At 36.6% G+C, this 20,873-nt stretch overlaps 1 protein-coding gene across 1 annotated transcript; it reads left to right on the plus strand.

Annotated features, from left to right (window-relative positions):
- Positions 1–1,345: 1,345 nt before the first annotated feature.
- On the plus strand, positions 1,346–20,841 carry plcd4b (phospholipase C, delta 4b). Its single transcript, XM_067444269.1, has 16 exons — positions 1,346–1,507; positions 2,384–2,424; positions 2,957–3,115; positions 3,626–3,854; positions 4,159–4,288; positions 4,374–4,605; positions 6,849–7,050; positions 8,486–8,630; positions 8,877–9,029; positions 17,525–17,668; positions 17,752–17,905; positions 18,079–18,195; positions 18,369–18,547; positions 18,635–18,767; positions 18,975–19,124; positions 20,188–20,841. Exons 2-16 carry the CDS (start codon positions 2,403–2,405, stop codon positions 20,274–20,276), a joined length of 2,238 nt encoding a protein of 745 aa, XP_067300370.1. The 5' UTR covers positions 1,346–1,507; positions 2,384–2,402; the 3' UTR covers positions 20,277–20,841.
- The last annotated feature ends 32 nt before the right edge of the window (positions 20,842–20,873 follow it).

The following is a 20,873-nucleotide window of genomic DNA, read 5'->3' on the forward strand; positions in this document are numbered from 1 at the left end:
CAAAAGTTGTCACAGTCAAAACCAAAACCATAGAGGCCAAAACCATTTCAAATGCTCATAACATAGTGAACAGCAATCTTAGTGATTATTTTGTGTGTTTGACAGACAGCATACTAATACATTCCCCACAAGAAAAGAAAAAAAATCCATGCTTTCATCCAGCTGACTGCATGATACTAATGGATATGGGCAGTATGAGGAACAGTTCTCATATGTTCAGCTATCAGACATATAAGAAATTACAGGTAGTATTATTTGTCAAAGAAGTAAAGTCACATAGTTGGTTTGTGTTGGTTTTGATGTTTGCTTTGTTGGTTTTGTTTAGAAATGTGATACTGAAGCAAGAGCAGAATGGGAAGATGCATACATGACAATGGTAAGGCAGTGTAGACTTGTAAGTGAATTAATTAGTTTAAAAGTCATATTTTTCATTATTTTGTATGTTTTCTGTATATTAAATATGCTCTTCTTGATTAGGTCTATGGGATAAATACATTCACATGTAGACATACTCTTCTTTTGATTGCATGTGAATATACTATAGGCTACTATAGGGTCCGAGAACCACAGTGAATTCCACTCTTGTTACCAAAAACATTTTAATATCTGTCAAATTTAGAGAAAGAGTGACAGTAACCTTATTTGACTTTATTGGCCTGAAGAATTCATTGGGGCTTCTTGAGGACCAAAGTCCAAGAACATGCTTTCTGCCGCTAAGAATTTAAGCTATTTATAAAATTAGTACATATGGGATAGTACAAAATGTGTTAAATACATATATATATTTTTTCTGCACGTTTGTCCAGGTGGTCTTGAATTAAGCTTCTAAAGATATTTTTAGTCAAAATGTTGTTGGTCTTAGTGTTGTTAAACCAAAATGTTTTATAGTGTTTTGTAATACAATGCTTTGCTTGTATTTGTATCTTTCCTCATTTGTAAGTTAATTTTACCAAATGAATTATGTAAATATTAATGTAAATGTGGGTTGCTCTTGGCAAAGACTTCACAATTCTGTATGGGTTTATAATTCAAGACACTCTTGAATTGAAAACACACAAGAAACTCTGTAATGCATAAAAATATGCACAAAATATGAAACTGTGCATATTGTTTGTTTTTTTTAAATCTATGGTCTAAAATTGTTTATTATTAATTAATTGTTCAAAATGCAGATTGTTATCTTACTGTATTTATTGTAGCATTATCAAAAATGTATTTATGCTTACTTTTTTTGTGTGTGTGTGTGTGTGTGTGTGTGTGTAATTTTGATGAGAGCAGAAAACAGAACTATTATGCATAATAAGGCAGGGAAAAAAAGAAAAGTGGGAGTGTCTAGGAAGGAATGAGGCAAAGAAAGGGGTGTAGGAAGGAGGCTGCCTATGCATCACTGTGTAAGCAGCCCAGACTGCGGATCTGTTTTCCCAGCCCTGCACACGCAGCAGCAGCAAAGACACGGGGCCCGTCCTCCTCATCCGATGTTTGTATATTTTAGACGTCCTTCAGTCCGGTGAGTTCTGCTTATCCTCTTTTCCTGCAGTCACTCCTAAATATTTGCTTCTGACTTCTCCAGAATCTTTTTGCTGTGTGTTAGAAGCATGACTTTGTCAGCATGCACTGTTATTAGTGTCTTTATTTTAATCAAAACTCCATAACTGCAATATTTTAGGATTTTCAAAACAAATTCCTCATTTAGGGTTTAAATCACAGTGAAGACTAGTAATGTTATACATATCCATGTATTCAATACAGAATAATGGCAGGAAACATTTAAGAGCAAAAGCGGATTCTGCTTTATCCACTTGGGAAATAACATCACATAATGATGGTGCCAGTAGAGGATCGTGTGGATCTCAGAGACATATTTAGCCATGACTCATGACTCTGCATGTCACGCCTGAGTGCACTTCACTTGTGCTTGAATGAATTTGTTTTGTTGGGGGGTTTTTTTCACTTTGGTGAAATTTACTAGTTTTCTCCCTATTGTAATATAGGGCATATTGATTATGCAATCAGCCTTTTTCAAGATTTTGTTTAGCCTGTCCATGTTTTCAATGAAGAAGAAAAAGCGAATGGGACATGCAACAAAAATTTGAAAGAAGCTTGTGACATCTTGTTTCACCATAGAACAGTACTAATAAGGAGTCAAATTAATGACACCTCAAAAACATTTCAGTGGGACTAGATGCATAATATATCTAAGTGTACTGAATACAGTGATGGAGAGATGTTTACATTGAGCTATTTTAGAGAGCTTACACTCTCAGCTTAGAATTGTCAGCAGTCTGTCCCTTTCTTTAATTATAAGCATATTATAGTTATGTATTAACAAATATTTTCTGAAATGTTACATTTTTGGTGAGACAGTGATACTTTGTGTCTGCAGAAAAGGTGCATTATAGAAAATGGAATCACCTCAAGCCTGCTGTGAGTAGACACCTTTTGTGCATGTGTATATATTTATATAGATTTGTGCGTGTGTGTGTGTGTGTGTGTGTGTGTGTGTGTGTGTGTGTGTGTGTGTGTGTGTGTGTGTGTGTGTGTGTGTGTGTGTGTGTGTACGTGTGTACATGTGCGTGTGCGTGTGTGTGGTTTCATGTTTTACTATCCTAGTGGGGACTTGCACATTAACTCATGGGGAGTCATGTCACTAAATTGAGGTATCAGGAGGAAACTCTAAATTATATAGAATAAGGTTGTTGTTTTTTTTGTTTGTTTTTTTTTATGTAAAAATTTAGAAAGTTTTATGTGATGGATAGGTTTATGAGTAGGGTTCATGTAAGAGGATAGAATATGCAGTTTGTACAGTATAAAAACCATTATGTCTATGGAGAGTCCCCACAAAGATAGTGAACCAGACGTGTGTGTCCATTTAATTAATAACGGTAATATAATTAATTAAATTAATTATAATAAAATTTCTGAACATTAGTAATGGCCATTTTCCGTTTTCTGACAGGTAAACAGGGTCATCAAAACCTTGATGCATTGAAAGCAGGGATGCTTTTGCGCAAGGTGAAGTCTCGTCTGTGGAAGCGTCAGCGGCACTACAAACTTCAGGACGACTGCAAGACTATCGCATATAAATCCAGCTGGGCTATAAACTCTTATTCTTCTTGTATGCCCTTGTTGAGTTGATGTTTTTAGTAATGGTTTATATGATTTAATAATCATGCTAGTTCATATCTAGTTTTGAAGATTGGGAACATAATTAATCCAAGATTGGGCTAATAATGAATGGTTTTGTAAATAAAATGTAGGTGGAGTGCCAGTGTCTTAAAAACATTCAGTAACAGAGAAATGTGAGGAAGCTATTATTGCATAGAAAATACCTAACGACTGAAATTATCCAAAAGATCTTTGTGTTGAGGAATAAAATTAGACACATCCGGGCAGTAGATCAAATTACATTGTTTGGAAATCCAACATGAGAAAAACTTGAGATGAATATCTTCAGCTGCTTCTAATGAAATTAAGAGCTCCATTGGTTCACTATGAACAATAGTAAGAAATTAGCTATTAAGAATAATAAAGATTGCTTTTCAGGCACAACATTTTATTAAAGAAATCTGAGAAGAAAGGCTCTGAAATAAAATAAAAATATATTTATTTTCTTTCTTTTTTTCAGTCTCCATCAGTGATGTGGAGGCTGTCCGCGAGGGTCATCAGTCAGAGATGCTCCTCAGTGTAGCGGATGAGTTTCCTGCTGACCGTTGCTTCACACTGGTTTTCCGCGGCCGCAAAGGAAACCTGGATCTGGTGGCTGAATCAGCGGAGGAAGCTCAGGCCTGGATTCTGGGCATAAGAGCCCTCATGGAGAATATTGAGAAAATGGATGAGAGCACCAAACTTGACCAGTATCCTTGTTTTTATTTTATGTAGCTTGAGACAAGTTCTGATCATTATTATCATATTTAATATATTTATTCAAAACATTAAAGCAGATAGATAGATAGATAGATAGATAGATAGATAGATAGATAGATAGATAGATAGATAGATAGATAGATAGATAGATAGATAGATAGATAGATAGATAGATAGATAGATAGATAGATAGATAGATAGATAGATAGATAGATAGATAGATAGATAGATAGATAGATAGATAGATAGATAGATAAGAAGACTTATATTATCAACCTAAACTACTCCGTTCAGATGGATCTCAGACTGGTTTTTGAAAGCAGATCGAAACAAGGATGGCAGAATGAATTTTAAGGAGACAAAAAAACTGCTGAAAATGATGAATGTGGACATGAATGAAGAACATGCATACTGTCTTTTTATGGTACTTAAGTGTCATTTATGGTGTTTTCCATCATACATTTTCATCATGTTGAACCTCATTGTCATTTGTTGATTCTTACTCGCAGAGGGCAGATAAGTCTGAGTCAGGAACCCTGGAAGATCAGGAGTTTGTGGAGTTCTATAAGATGCTGACTGAGAGAAGAGAGGTGCTGCAGTTATTCCAGGAGTATTCCAGTGATGGGCTGAGCTTGTCTCAGTGTGATCTGGAGGAGTTCCTGAGAGAGGAGCAGTTAGAGGGGGAGGGCAGTTATCAACATGCCCTTCAGCTGATTGAACGCTATGAGCCTTCAAACACGGGTAATGATCCACTATCATCCACTACTAAACTTTTCAGTTTATAATTTTTGTAATATACAGGTCCTTCTAAAAAAATTAGCATATTGTGATAAAGTTCATTATTTTCCATAATGTAATGATAAAAATTAAACTTTCGTATATTTAAGATTCATTGCACACCAACTGAAATATTTCAGGTCTTTTATTGTTTTAATACTGATGATTTTGGCATAAAGCTCATGAAAACCCAAAATTAAAAAAAAATAGCATATTTAATCCGACCAATAAAAGAAAAGTGTTTTTAATACAAAAAAAAGTCAACCTTCAAATAATCATGTTCAGTTATGCACTCAATACTTGGTCGGGAATCCTTTTGCAGAAATGACTGCTTCAATGCGGCGTGGCATGGAGGCGATCAGGCTGTGGCACTGCTGAGGTGTTATGGAGGCCCAGGATGCTTCGATAGTGGCCTTAAGCTCATCCAGAGTGTTGGGTCTTGCGTCTCTCAACTTTCTCTTCACAATATCCCACAGATTCTCTATCGGGTTCAGGTCAGGAGAGTTGACAGGCCAGTTGAGCACAGTAATACCATAGTCAGTAAACCAATTACCAGTGGTTTTGGCACTGTGAGCAAGTGCCAGGTCGTGCTGAAAAACGAAATCATCTCCATAAAGCTTTTCAGCAGATGGAAGCATGAAGTGCTCCAAAATCTCCTGATAGCTAGCTGCATTGACCCTGCCCTTGATAAAACACAGTGGACCAACACCAGCAGCTGACATGGCACCCCAGACCATCACTGACTGTGGGTACTTGACACTGGACTTCAGGCATTTTGGCATTTCCTTCTCCCCAGTCTTTCTCCAGACTCTGGCAGCTTGATTTCCGAATGACATGCAAAATTTGCTTTCATCCGAAAAAAGTACTTTGGACCACTGAGCAACAGTCCAGTGCTGCTTCTCTGTAGCCCAAAGTGGCTTGACCTGGGGAATGCGGCACCTGTAGCCCATTTCCTGCACACGCCTGTGCACAGTGGCTCTGGATGTTTCTACTCCATACTCAGTCCACTGCTTCCGCAGGTCCCCCAAGGTCTGGAATCGGTCCTTCTCCACAATCTTCCTCAGGGTCCGGTCACCTCTTCTCGTTGTGCAGCATTTTTTGCCACACTTTTTCCTTCCCACAAACTTCCCACTGAGGTGCCTTGATACAGCACTCTGGGAACAGCTTATTCATTCAGAAATTTCTTTCTGTGTCTTACCCTCTCACTTGAGGGTGTCAATGATGGCCTTCTGTACAGCAGTCAGGTCGGCAGTCTTACCCGTGATTGCGGTTTTGAGTGATGAACCAGGCTGGGAGTTTTTAAAAGCCTCAGGAATCTTTTGCAGGTGTTTAGAGTTAATTAGTTGATTCAGATGATTAGGTTAATAGCTCGTTTAGAGAACCTTTTCATGATATGCTAATTTTTTGAGACAGGAATTTTGGGTTTTCATGAGCTGTATGCCAAAATCAAACAATAAAACAATAAAAGACCTGAAATATTTCAGTTGGTGTGCAATGAATCTAAAATATATGAAAGTACAGTTTTTATCATTACATTAGGTAAAAATAATTAACTTTATCACAATATGCAAATTTTTTGAGAAGGACCTGTATATGAATATTTCCTCACTCTTTAATATTTAATTAATTGAATAGTTGATGCCCTTTTGAATTTTTTTATATTTAAATAAATTCTGGTAAATGTTACTTTATATTTTAATTTAGAAGTGACAATAAAACACTTTAGCTTTGTTTAAAGTTAACTTAATATAGCATTGTTGCATAATGTATTTAATATAATATATTTTACTATATATATATATTATTTATATTTTGTAAATTATTATTATTCATATTATTATTAAAATTCAGTTTCAGAATGAACCGTAACTGGTAGACCCCTACAGTACCACCATTGGTCCCAAAGGGATCATGATAAGTACCAACTTTTGAAGACCCTTACTTTAGATTTATCTATTATGTTATGATATTCAATTCATGTTTGAATTGGTTTGTTTGATTTGAGGGTTAAATTATTTGCATGCCTGTAAAGAAAATGAATGGAAAAAATACATGGGAGCTCTTTTAGAAATGGAGTAGTTGAGCACTTAATCTAGTTCACTGGCCAGCAGTGAAGTGGTTCTTTAGTCATCACTCTTTACTTCTTATCACTGAGTAATGATTGAAGTTTGATCAGATAAGAGGCTTCATTTTGTCTTTTTGTACAGCCAGAATGAATCACTCTATGACAATCGATGGGTTCCTAATGTACCTGACGTCTCCTGAGGAATCCATCTTCAATCCAGAGCGGCAGGGCCTCTTTCAAGACATGAGCCAAACTCTCGCCCACTATTACATCTCCTCCTCACACAACACTTACCTCATGGAGGACCAGCTAAAAGGACCAAGCAGTGTTGAAGCCTACATCCAGTGAGTTCTGCTTATTTATGGTAATAGAGCTATGTGTGTAACGGGTGAAGTGGTTGCAATAAAGTGCACGACAAAGGAGTAAACAAAACAACCTTTAATATTAATCTAACAAGAACACACAAGAGATTTCAGGAGTAATAACAACCATATAAAGATGTAAACGAGACCCAACAAAGAACTGAATGAACTGAAGGCTTATCAAGAGAAAAAAAGAGCAGGTGCATAAATTAGGAACTATGTAAACTAAAGCACAGGAGACTCCTGCAAACCAGAACAGGGAAAACAAGCAAAATACAATGAAGCAAAACCCACAAATAACTTTATGTTACGATGTGTCTACTTGATTTGACTCATATTTTGTTAAGAATTTAAGTAATATGTCACACACATACACTTGTATGCCGATGTCCCAGGACCAGAGTGATAGACATTCGTGTCAGTTATCGGAGCTGTTGCATGCCCGACCAGTGCTGCATCTTCATGGAAATTGATAGCCTAATTTGCGTGGGTTTTTAAGCTTTGCCAACTTAAATATTCAAGTGCAAGTAGATGCAAAAGTACCAGCGTCTCTCAGTTTGGTACTAAATGCTGAGTCGCAGTGCGCGAATACTATTTCACGTCTTCATATGTCACAATGCTCATCTTGTCCTGATAATCTAGTTTAGACCTACATGAAAAACTGTTCATTTATTTGTATATGTTTTATCTGTTGTATTTATTTGTGCTATTGCTCGTAATTTGGTTATTTGATCTTATTTTATTACTGACTGTCTTTAACAATATTTAAAATCTATGAGTTGTGCTAGTAGTTTCTGGTGTCTTAACCTTATTTATTAAAAGGGTTCGTTCACCCAAAAATGACATTTATTTCATTAATGACTCCCCCTAATGTCGTTCCACACCCGTAAGACCTCCGTTCATCCTCGGAACACAGTTTAAGATATTTTAGATTTAGTCCGAGTCCTTTCTGTCCTTTGAATGTAAATGTATGCCCACTTGCTGTCCACGTCCAGAAGGTAATAAAAACATCATCAAAGTAGTCCATATGTGACATCAGTTGATTAGTTAGACTCTTTGGAAGCATCGACAATACATTTTGGTCCAAAAAATCACAAAAAATACGAATTTATTCAGCATTGTCTTCTCTTCCCTGTTTGTTTTCAAACCTCAAATAAAGATTCAAACGGTCAAGAATCATGATTTGGATTGCGTGTCAAACTGCTGAAATCACTTGACATTGGGTATATGAATCAGGAATCAATCAAAATAGAACCATCAATTCCAACAAATAACCTTTATTTTTAAGTGTAGTAATAGAGTGTTTCTGTTTACTCACTGCAGCTTCAGAGAAAGCATGTGTCTGCTCAGTTAGTCCGCTTTGTTCTATGTGTTCATGACTTTGGTTGTTTATTTGTGCTGGCTTGAACATCTGAAGGGCTCTGAAGCGAGGCTGCAGGTGTGTAGAGGTGGACTGCTGGAATGGATCCAATGAGGAGCCGGTAGTTTATCATGGACACACATTCACATCTAAGATTCTCCTCAAAGACGTGATTACTGCTATTGCAAATTATGCCTTCAAGGTGATCTTTATGCCCCAACACTTATACAAATACATAATTATTTGTATTATATATATTTATATTAATATTAAACATATCATTACTAATAATAATATCTATTAATAATTATTAACAATGTTGTCAGCATTATTGCTATTAGTACCAACATTGTTATTTATATCATTGTTATATATATTTACTTATTTGCACAGATACATTATAATCTATTTCTAGATTTCTTAATCTTCCCATCATTCCTATTTGCAGACATCTGAGTATCCTCTCATTGTGTCCATCGAAAACCACTGCAGCGTAGAGCAACAGGAAGTCATGGCTCGACATTTCAGAGATATCCTGGGCGATATGCTGCTCACAAGCATAGCAGACGCCGGAGTGGCCAGTGAACTCCCATCCCCAGAGGTGAGGTCAGCGCTGTATAGATCGTGGTGCACTTCACTTAACTGCTCTTATTGACTTCTGTTTGAAAAACATGGATGACTCACAAGGATCTTAAAATAATGTATGGTCCTATAATTATTAATACATCGTTAGCTAACTGCGTGATTTGTTGGACATACTTACCTCTAACAGATCACTTTAGACTGTAATTTAGAAACATGCATTTTCTGTAAAGCTGCTTTGAAACGATATGTTTATTGTTTACGTATAATGTAAATGATATTATTTGCACTATACAAATAAATGTCAATTGAATTGAAATCAATGCTTATACTGCAATGAGCACTTTCATTAACTAATGATGGTCAGCTATGGAGCCAGAATGGTGATTTTAAAACTTGGCATCACAAATTAAAATCGTCATTGAAAACAAAAGCAGAACTGAAAAAGGAAACATTGGCATTGAAACATTTGGATTAAAAACAGTTGTATTGGCATTGAAACAAGTATTGGCAATGCAAAAATAAAATAATTAAAATCTTACAATCTTATTATTTTATTGTATTGGGATTTATTTGTATTTTTCAATGACAATCTTCAGATTTTTTCTTCATGTCACTCTTTTTCAGTGACAGATTTTTTTTTCCAATGTCACTGATTTTCAGTTTCAACTTTCTGTCACTGTTTTGGCGTGGAGAGGGGCGGGGTCTGAGGGGAGGGGTATGTAGAGCGTAGTTTGCATATCATTTGCATATAGGTATACTGAAGCAGTAGGCTGAGCGTCACTTTACTGGAACCCGTCGTCAGCTCTAAAGCCTCTGGCATGACAAATGTCCAGTTTACCAGGAACTTCTAAGCCGCAAGTAAAGCCCCGTTTCCACCACAGGAACCAGGAACTAGGAACTTTGGGTGGTACTTTGTGTGTTTAGACCGCAGGAACCAGGGTCTAAATGAAGTTCCGGGTAAATATTTCCCCCTCCAAACGGAGGTAAGTACTCGCGAGGTAGTACCAAGGGGGTAATCTAGCGCTCGGAAAGCGTTCCACCCCTAGGGGCTGCCATTGCTAACCAAGCCATCACCTGCTGTTAGCATCCCATTGACTCCCATTCATTTTTGAGTCACTTTGACAGTGAATAACTTTGCATCTGAGACGTTTAAAGACTCCATTTGTCCATTGTTTATTTCTAAAGAAACACGACAATGTATAAAAGGCTCCATTACCTTGTATCTTACACTATCGCCCCGCAGAAGCTGTTTTTGTAAAAATAGGCTAATGATTGCGTCATAACCAACGCGACCCTGTCGCACAGTTGAGAAATTTACCGTATAGACCTGAGGAGACGCTCGCAGGCAATCTTTTACTGTCTATGAGACAGTCGGGGTGACGGGGAGACATGTCCTGGAGACTAGTCTGATAAAGTCAAGGGGGAAGAATGGGGAGAAGCCCATAGTGAGCCAAAAGCAGCGGGAGAAAATATTTAAACAACGTGATTCAGATTTCGCTTTCCACATCTAGTAGAAGACTCACAGCTGTCAGACAGGAGGCTCACGTCACATCTACGTCGTCAAGCTTAGTCTGAGCCTGCGCAGTTCGCTCAGCCATCAGGAAGTGAGTGCCCCTAGGTTGACTTCATTCTTTCGCCGTTGACGTCAATGGGAACGCTCCGTCCATTTCTTTTACTGTCTATGGGTAGTACTTTTTCAAAGTTCAGGAACTTTCGAGGGCGGGACTTGGGCGCTGAACATGCTGATTGGTTGAGCTCACGCAGCATTTTAGTTCAATGGGCATTTTTAAAAGTCTTTTGCGAGGTTCGGTCTCGTTCAGTAAATATCAGTCTTGCTCTCTGTCTGATGGCACGCGTTCGTCTCAGCCATCTCACGTGCAATGTCCGTAATAGCTGATAATAATATACATTGTCATTTTAAATCTAGCTTTACAAGCTTTCTGAATATGCTGCAATGCTGCTGAATCTGCATATTAGTGCTCTTTTCTGTCGTTGTTAATTACCTCGTAAAGCTATACATAACCAGCAAAAGCAGCACAGCTTGAATCTCTTCCATACTCGTTATTAATTTTTTTTGGCATCACAAATTAACATGCGCCGTGCTCATGTTCACAAGAGAGGAAAGTAAATTTTTCTGAGGGGTAAACTTTTTATTTCATAAGTTATGAAGATAATGTTGGAGTAATGACACAGCGTATATTGCCCCGGGCAGTTTTTACTTTAACTGCGCCTGACAGAAGAGTTTTTTTTTTCTGAGATGATTATTACACTTTACAACAAATAAATAGCTATAAATAATACTGTATTAGTCCTGGTGGCCGTTAAGAGTTGCTATGTAAGGGATAATGTACACCCAGCCGGTTGTTATCGCAGAATAAACCCCAGCAGAGTAATCAGGACCCCGACGCGAAGCGGAGGGGTCTTGCATCACTCTGAAGGGGTTTATTCTGCGATAAAAACCGGCTGGGTGTACATTATCCCGCTTATTACACGGCTACTAGTCTCAAATAAATAATTATTAGACACAAAATATTGTCTCGAGATTAAATATTTTATTAGCTCTTACACAAAGCTTCCGGGAAGGAAAACAGTTCCAACCTGCTTTAAGCCTTTATATATTGCTGAGTGCTATAAGCTGTAAGCTGCTATAAGATATAAGCTGGGTGCTGACGCGATCGTCATAGTGACAACAGCCAATCACATTAACTTGCCGCTTGGACCAAAACACAACACAAAAAAGCGCCTTTTTTGGTTGTATGTGCGAGTGTGATTGCCCGTGTAGTTGTTGTCAGCGCACTGCACAGGTGCACGAAGCTGTTAAGTACATTAAATCCCGAAAAAGCGCCGACAGCGGGAAGAATATCACATAGTGGTCCAGGAGCTGCGTCTGGATTTTTAACGGTCTATGGTCTGGATGGTTCACGGAGCAGTAATGAACGCAATTGGTTGCGTCTGCTGTAGGATATTTGCATACGGCGATCTGATTGGATGACGCCTGCGCTGGCGCTTGAAAAGTTGAGAATTCTTCAACTTCTGCCGCTTGCAACGCGAGTGAAGCGCCGCGACGGAACCCACAATTCAGTTCGGCAACGGATGATGTCTATGAGGGGTGGTTTATACAAAATAAGTAGATTGCTAAGCAAACTGAGAGGAGAACTAACGTGTATACGCTCGCCAGCCGTCTGGCCAAAATCCCATAGGATTCAGGCGTCAGACGTAGGATTCGAGACGTTAGACGTCACGGTCACGTGTCGGAGCTGCGCTCAAAGTGCGCGGCGGCGTGGCGGCGACGTATGTGAGAAATTATATTTTTTTACTTTGCGTCTGAATAACGTACGCGTGGATAAACGCCTGGATAACGTACGCGTGGATAAACGCCTGGATAACGTACGCGTGGATAAACGCCTGGATAACGTACGCGTGGATAAACGCCTGGATATATTCATCAAAATTTGGAAACTGTATCCTACTATTTTGATAGTTTTTGTGAGAAGTCTCTTTTTGGGGAAGCTTATTCAGCAAGGATGGATGAAGTTAAAGTATACACATTTATAATGCTGCAAAAGCTTATATTTTTATTTATCTTAAGTATAAAGCTTTTGCATTATAAATGTAGGCCTAGGCTATCTTTAACCCTCTGCCCGACGAAAGCACCGGCTTTTTTGATCAGATGATAATGTTGTCATCACATCACATGCATTTGTTAGATATCTGAGAAGTTACTACCATATATAATATTTCTATAATAATGTTGTCATTATTTGCACATTTGTTTTCAGATATTCAAAATGTGTGTACGGGATACAGTCTATGGCAGGGGTTTTCAAACTGGGGTCCCCAGAAAATTTTCAGATAGCCTAATTTAATAGACAAAACAAAAATGAATAAAGTCTACCGAACAGTCTAACTGTTTTATTTATAAACGTTTCTTTCATTGTTTGCCATATACATACTTTTCAGAATTGCATATGTTTGCTTTGTATTTTTCTAGTGAGTTTTTCTCACTATAGTCCCCTTTATCTCGCTTACTGAGTTTGTAGAGCAGTATTCTTAATGCGATACATAGCTGCTTATTGTGAAAGTTGCCTATACTAGTCATTTTTTATTGAACATGTTCTTCAGGTTTATACGTCCAATGTAAAGTATAGGCGATTTAATTTTGGAAACAATGTTCTATTTAAAATGTCACACTTACTATTTATCTAACAGTTTCAATGTTTTTTCATACATAAAGAATATGGATTTAAGGGGGTCCCTCATAAAGGTTCATCATATTTGGGGGTCCTTGGCATCATAAAGTTTGAAAACCCCTGGTCTATGCAAAACATTGTATATATCAAGATGGATCTTGGATATCATGATGAAGTTTCACAAGACCATTATAACTAACAGCACATAAATGAAATCAATAAACACCATCCATATTCTCAAAAACTTGACCAGATCTTGACATCATCAAGAAACATCTGATCATATTTTCTTTTGCCATAACAAATGTACTTGATTACAATACAGTTACAGCAACCAGAGAAGAATTAAAAGACAAGTAAAGGGTCAAGAGATCAAATAAAGGAGCCACTAATCATGATTCTGGAGACTTCAAATCAACATTCAATAAATCATCAGCATCTAAACCTCTGATAATCTCAAAAAGAGCTTGTGTGTGTGTGTGTGTGTGTGTGTGTGTGTGTGTATCCATGATGTCTAAAACATCCAAGTTATAAAATGTTCAAACAAACAAACTCTATTAAACTCTTTATTAAACGTCACTGGACTAAACACAAATTAACAATATGTATGTTCACCCAATTACAGGAAATAACTCAGATGGCAAATACAGTCACATGTAACACATCTGACACACGTGGTGTAATTATAACACATTAGTGCAACACACTTCTGTGTAGGAGGAATAACACATTAGTTGAGTTACAGGTAACACAAATATGTTTTAAAGTAACACAACATGTGTCGTCCGAGCACATACACTAAATGTGTTAAAATCAACACTAAATGTGTCGTCCCTGAGCACACACACTACATGTGTTAAAATCTACACAACATGTGTTAATTTTAAACTCATTTCATTGTGTTGTTTTTAACACATCATGTTATAAAGTGCTCGAAAAACACCATCATTGTGCAGTGTATGCAGTGTTTATGTTTTCAAACAAACAGGCCTATGCAAATAAAAGTTATTAATATAACTTTTTTTATCAGTTGCTACATTTTAATTTAAAGTGCAAACTCTGTTAATTGTTTTCTCTGGTGTTAAAGGTGTTAAACTGTGAACAATTGCGTGGATAAAGTCATAGAGTTTGAAACATTGTATTTTGGGCACATGCGTTCTGTACTCGACTACGAACTGCTGACACAATTTCTGTTAAATGATCTGATTGCTGACACAATTTCTGTGTTAAATGCTACATTTATTGAGCACACTCTTGTGTTACACATGTTGTGTCAATTTTAACACATCTCCTTTTAGAGTGTAGCAAAAGTAAATATCTCTTACATTTATTTTTCATCTGTTTTTAGTGTTCATTTAAAATAAGACAAATCTAATATTATTATAATCTTCTAGGCCTATCTGTTATTTAACAGTTTATATTGTTCTTTAATGATGATCTAAACAGCAGAAGACAGAAATTGTGGTTTAAATCCCAGGGGAGCAGGTGGGGTGCGTGGTTGTAACACTGCATTACAATGAGCCCCTATTATGATATAATAATCTTTTTTCTTTTTTTTTGTAATTCGTTTGAGAAAACCATGAAAAAGGGTTAATAAAGACTGGGAGTCAATGTTCATTATTATGTTTTTAACTATCCTGTGCTGTATTAAGCGATGTGTTTGTTGTCAAACTCAATTGTTTAAATATTTTTAATGATGAAAAAATGCCTTTATTTTATTTTAAAAGTTAATAATTGTATTTTATTAACAAAATATTTTAGTTTGTCTTGTATATGTTTTGATTGAATGATAACATTTTAAGCAGTTATTTGGACATACTACCCCACCTATGGGGCATGTTGTCACATTTCACGTCCATTGTTTCAGGGTAAATCAAGAAAAAAGCTTACACTTATTGAAACAAAACCACATAATTGTATTAGACATGTGAAATTAATGTAGGCAAAAAATACTCTGAACCCCAAGTGGATTTACACAAACTGAGACAGTCAAAAATGGTTATAGGTTGTGCCCTGCTCTCCCCTATATAAATTATCTAATGTGGATAAATGTATATTTTGTATTTTCTCCTAATAAATACGCGTTTAACTGGGTTAGCTTCTGGCCTATTTTAAACACAGCTTTATAAATGGGCAATTCTTTTAACTACTAACTGTATAGTTTTAACACATTGATGTAAAATCTGTAAAATGCACGATTTAATACATTTATTTACCTTTTTTTTTACTGGCGAATTAAGTAATATAGGCGATTTCCTTTAGAATGTTCTGAGTTTTAAGAATGTACAGGGATTAATTAAAACACATGCTATCCATCGGTCCTCCTCACTAGACGAATTGTTAATGCACAGAGTTTACAGTGTGAAAGGTTTTTTCCGATAACTGGCAAAACTTCAGACGACACGCGCAGACGTCACGTAGCTTCTCAGGCGAGTATGTGGGCGACGAAAGTGTAACGCTTCTTATCACACGTCTTTGTTCACGGCTTAGCTCACGTCAAGGTACGCGACGATCGACACGATTGATTGCTTAGTTAGCAAAGTAAATATATAAACCACCCCTCATAGATGTCACCCATTCAAAGTAAATGGGAAGCGTTAACGCCTACGCCCCGTGTGAATGCGGCGTTACTACGCTACTGCGCAGACTCGGTCCCAAGATGTCCGCGACGTGCAAGGCCGCCTGAAAGCTTCAAATATGGCAAGAGGAAACGGATGATGTCGAGTCGTCCATATTTTTTTACGGTCTATGGTTACGCTACTGACATCCCCAACCACACACACACAGGAGAGCCGCTAGTTCGGCTTAAACGCAGCACTACACAGTAGGCCCTAACTCCTAGGGCTGCGAATGTGCTTCTATCTGTATTTAATGGTGCTTATGTGACGGCACTGGATTCTGCTGTGCTGGTGTGATAATGCTGAACGTTTTGCGTTAGCACGTTTATGAGGTCTTGTGCAGCAGCAATAACACTGGCCTCTAACTCCTAAAGAAAAAGAAAGGAGACATCAGGGCTGGAGACTTAACGCTAACTACCATTGAATACAGATAAAAGCACATTCGCGGCCCTAGGAGTAACTGTCTCCGGTGTGTGTGTGTGTGTGTGTGGTTGGGGATGTCAGTACACAGCCGACGCCCTGCTGATAATCATGTCAGTGTTAACGTCACAGACTGTGATGTAACGTTACTCATAGCAGCAACAGTATACAGACACCTAACGTTAATGTATATTTGCCAAACCAAACTTTTAGCCTTGTTCGGTGCATATGGTGACCGGTGTTTATATTTGACCCTGTATTAACCACAGTTAAGTTAGCCAACACGGCTAATGTTAATAATTTACCCAGTCGACATCGGAAAAAACAAAACAGCATAACGGCCGTTAAAAGTTAACCAAGCCGGCCAGGTTGCACAAGAAAACATGTAAATGGCAGATAAAAAACAGACTTACTTGCGGTTCCCGGTACACTGGACATTTGTCATGCCAAGAGGCTTCAGAGCTGACGCTCAGCCTACTGCTTCAGTATACCTATATGCAAATGATATGCAAACTACGCTCTTACCCCTCCCCTCAGACTCCGCCCCTCTCCACGCCAAAACAGTGACAGAAAGTTGAAACTGAAAATCAGTGACATTGGAAAAAAATCTGTCACTGAAAAAGAGTGACATGAAGAAAAAATCTGAAGATTGTCATTGAAAAATACAAATAAATCCCAATACAATAAAATAATAAGATTGTAAGATTTTAATTATTTTATTTTTGCATTGCCAATACTTGTTTCAATGCCAATACAACTGTTTTCAATGCAAATGTTTCAATGCCAATGTTTCCTTTTTCAGTTCTGCTTTTGTTTTCAATGACGATTTTAATTTGTGATGCCAAATATTAAAGTCACCATTCTGGCTTCATAGGTCACATATATTTTTTTTTTTAAAAAAATCTCTTAATACAATTTTAACAATTACAAAAATGAATAAGTATAAAAGTCAGAAATCCATATTGAAAATTTGGGATTTTCTCAGTTAAACCTAGAAATTAAGTAAGTTTAGGATATGAAAAAAATGCGATGCACATTTTTCAGCTTCTCACTTAGATTGTAATACAGATAATATAATTTGTAATTAATATGTATATTTTATTTTAATTAAATTAGAAAAGCAAAATAGCAGCATTTTCACTTCAAAATGTATCTATATATATTATTTAAGTGTTTTACAGAGCATCTAATTTTAAATAAATGTTATATATTTATATAATAATGTATTACTGTTTAATAAAAGGGATGTCAAATAGATGTATTTGTCATCTTATTTCTTTCAGGCACTTAAGAGGAAAATCCTGTTAAAAGGGAAGAAGATTGGAAATGAGTCAGAGAGCCTCACCGATGAAGTGAGTGATGAGGACGAGGCAGCAGAAATGAATAAGGACAGTCTGGCATCGGAGAGTCCACCGACAGATGCAAAGGTACCAGCGGGAGAAGCTCAGTTTTTGTTTTCCACTTCCCTGTTTAACATTGGTTTTGATTGTTTGCTTTTTCCCCTATGTAGAAGTTGAAGCAAAATCTATGCAAGGAGCTCTCAGACCTTATATTCTGTAAGAGTGTACATTTCCACAGCTTTGAGCATTCCCGCACCTCAGCAAAGTCTGATGAGATGTCATCGTTCTCTGAGTCTAAAGCCCGCAAACATTCCAAGGAAGCAGGTCAGAAAATCTTTTTAAAGGGATAGTCTTGCAGTCTCATGTTACAATCTGTGTGCTGTTATTTTTTTCTGTGGAAAACAAGAGGAGATTAAGCACCTGTTTCATTTCATTTTTATACAATAATATAAATATTATGTAAAGTGATAGATGATGAAATTCTGACTTTTTGTTAGGTTCAGATTTTGTGCTCCATAACACCAGGCAGCTGACAAGAGTGTATCCAAGTGGAATGAGGACGGATTCATCAAATTACTATCCACTGGACATGTGGAACATAGGATGCCAGATTGGTCAGTACGGCAGATATTGAATTACACACCATTATGTCAGTAATACAGAGTGGAAAAATGGGAGCATGGCGGACAAACCTTATGTACACTCCATGTAAAGAGGATCAGGGTAACACGGCTAATGTGTTGTAAAGTGGACAGTGTATTTACTGTAATGTGTTTCTGTTTCATAGTGGCATTAAACTTCCAGACAGCAGGAATGGAAATGGATCTTAATGATGGGCTGTTTACTCAGAATGACTGCAGTGGCTACGTCCTAAAACCTGAGATACTACGCAACAGAGAGAAACCCTTTGATCCCGAAAAACCTGAGGAACGTGAGGATTACCAACCTTTACTGTTCTCTGTTAAGGTATTAAAGTATTTGTGCTCCTTTGCTACTTCACTTTAGATTTTTTTGTTGTTGTTGATTGTTTTTCTTTTCTTTTTATTGTTTTAGGTTATTAGCGGACAACAGCTCCCTAAAGTAAAGCAAAAAGATTGGTCCATTGTAGACCCCCTAGTAAGGGTGGAAATTCATGGCGTTCCTCTGGATCAAGCCAAACAGGAAACCAAACACATTGACAACAATGGTGAGGAAATGGTCTGAAGTGTTGCCAAATCATTTCAAAATAGACAAATGAAAAACTGTTGGCAAAACTGTTAAGAGTTCAGTATGCAACTTTACAGTGTGGAAACATTTCCTTGACCTAAGGCTAATTTCCATAATTTACAGACAATTGGAACCCTTTAATTTCTGTTAATCACAGTGATTTTTCTGTTATTTTACATCTGGACAGGATTTAACCCATGTTGGAACGAAACATTGCAGTTCACAATTCACACCCCTGAGCTGGCACTGGTGCGTTTTGTAGTTGAAGACTATGATAAAGCATCTAGGAATGACTTCATTGGGCAATACACACTTCCTTTTGCCTGTATTCAACCAGGTAGGCCCATATTAAGGACAGTTACATGACCTTTTAACAAAAGAAAACAAAATATATTCTCAGTCTCACTCACTAACCATGCAAACACAGCCTTTGTGTGAATGTTCCCACATAGAAATCCTCATTCATCAATAAATATAACCTGGGTGCCACTATCCTCGTACGAGGATATTATATTTCTCTGACACCAATACATGTTACAGGCTTAAATCTGGATGTCCTGTAAAGAACACATTCGGTGAATTTCAGAGATAGCATTTTATTATTTTTTAAATAAAATTTTTATTTTTTCAAATTGCATTTTTACATTTTATCAGAGATTCTATTTTGAGGTTTCACCAGGACAACAACTTCTCCTTGGCCTTTAAAAATGACTGAATGATCAGATTTAGTACTCTTTTGGTAATGTGATAATATTTGGTAATATTTTGTAATTATCGATTAAATCTGACTTATTTTCAAAAGATTTGTTATAAATCAACACTTTACCCACATATTGCATAAAGTAAAATTGTATATAAATTAATATGTATCTTTCATAACATAATTGAGAATCCTCTTTAAACAAAATTTGGTTCAAAAACAAACCTGAAAATGTATCAATTGATTGGTGAATGAAAAAATGTTTTTTCCTAAACATAATTTCATGCTATTTTATTTTTTAAACAACAAAGTCCTGATGTCCACTTACGAGGACATGGCATAAGATATGTATAAAAAAAAAAAAAAAAAAATCCTATTTGTTCTTAAACAATATATAGTGACATGAAATACAAAATGATTTAGTGATGATAAAAAAATACAAAATTCAAGACTTTGTTTTCCTGGGTATTAGGAGGTTAAGATAAAACTGAGAACCAATTGAAACTACATTTACACAGGTTCCAGGTGACCTTAGAAAAAATAAGTGTGTGTGTGAATATATATATCCTGAAAATCTTTTCTGCTCACATAAGAATGCTTGTATGCAATTGTTAGTGAAAGAGACCCAGTGTATTTATAATAGTTTAAATAACTGAAAAATAATTTGGCTTTCTTGCAAATAAAAAGTTTGTCTTTCCAGGGTATCGCCATGTGCATCTGTTGTCTAAAGACGGAACGAGTATCCATCCATCCTCCATCTATGTTCAGATCAAAATCACAGAGATGTGATTTCACAATTCCAGGAGTTTAATTTATAATGCTTGAAACTTGTTCTGAAGAGCTAAAATTTCTCAGACAAATCTGTAAATTGTAAAAAGGTAGAGAAAACATTTTGTGCTTTGCTTAAAAATACTTAAAAGAACAAATAGCCATTATTATTTGAACAAACCTAAACATTATTTAAAGAACCAAGTATAGCAAATAGTATAGCATTTTTACTACAGAGTATTTCTGTAGTAACTGCATGGTGTTTGTCATTCCTTCTCAACAAAAAAGACCCTCAAGAATGGTGCAGAAATACTTATGTGGTAAATGCAGGTTTTTTTTCAATTGTTTAATCTATGCAATATTGAGTATACTGATAATAAGAACAATTTGTTTTTTTCCTGTTTGAAAGGTACATAGTAATGGTAGAATGCAGGTTGTATCTGCATTTATGTAATTGAGCATGGTAAAGTGCCTTTTATAAATAACCCAAAAGCAAGTAAATGACTCTTATACTCTTATTATGAACATGCCCAGGTAAATATCTGTTTTTAATGCCTTAAAGGAATAAACATACTGTAAAACATCATTGTATTCTGTGTGTTTTGAATAAGGGTTGAG

The sequence above is a fragment of the Pseudorasbora parva genome, chromosome 5, assembly GCF_024679245.1.
Source record: "Pseudorasbora parva isolate DD20220531a chromosome 5, ASM2467924v1, whole genome shotgun sequence".
In the NCBI taxonomy this organism is placed as follows: Eukaryota; Metazoa; Chordata; class Actinopteri; order Cypriniformes; family Gobionidae; genus Pseudorasbora; species Pseudorasbora parva.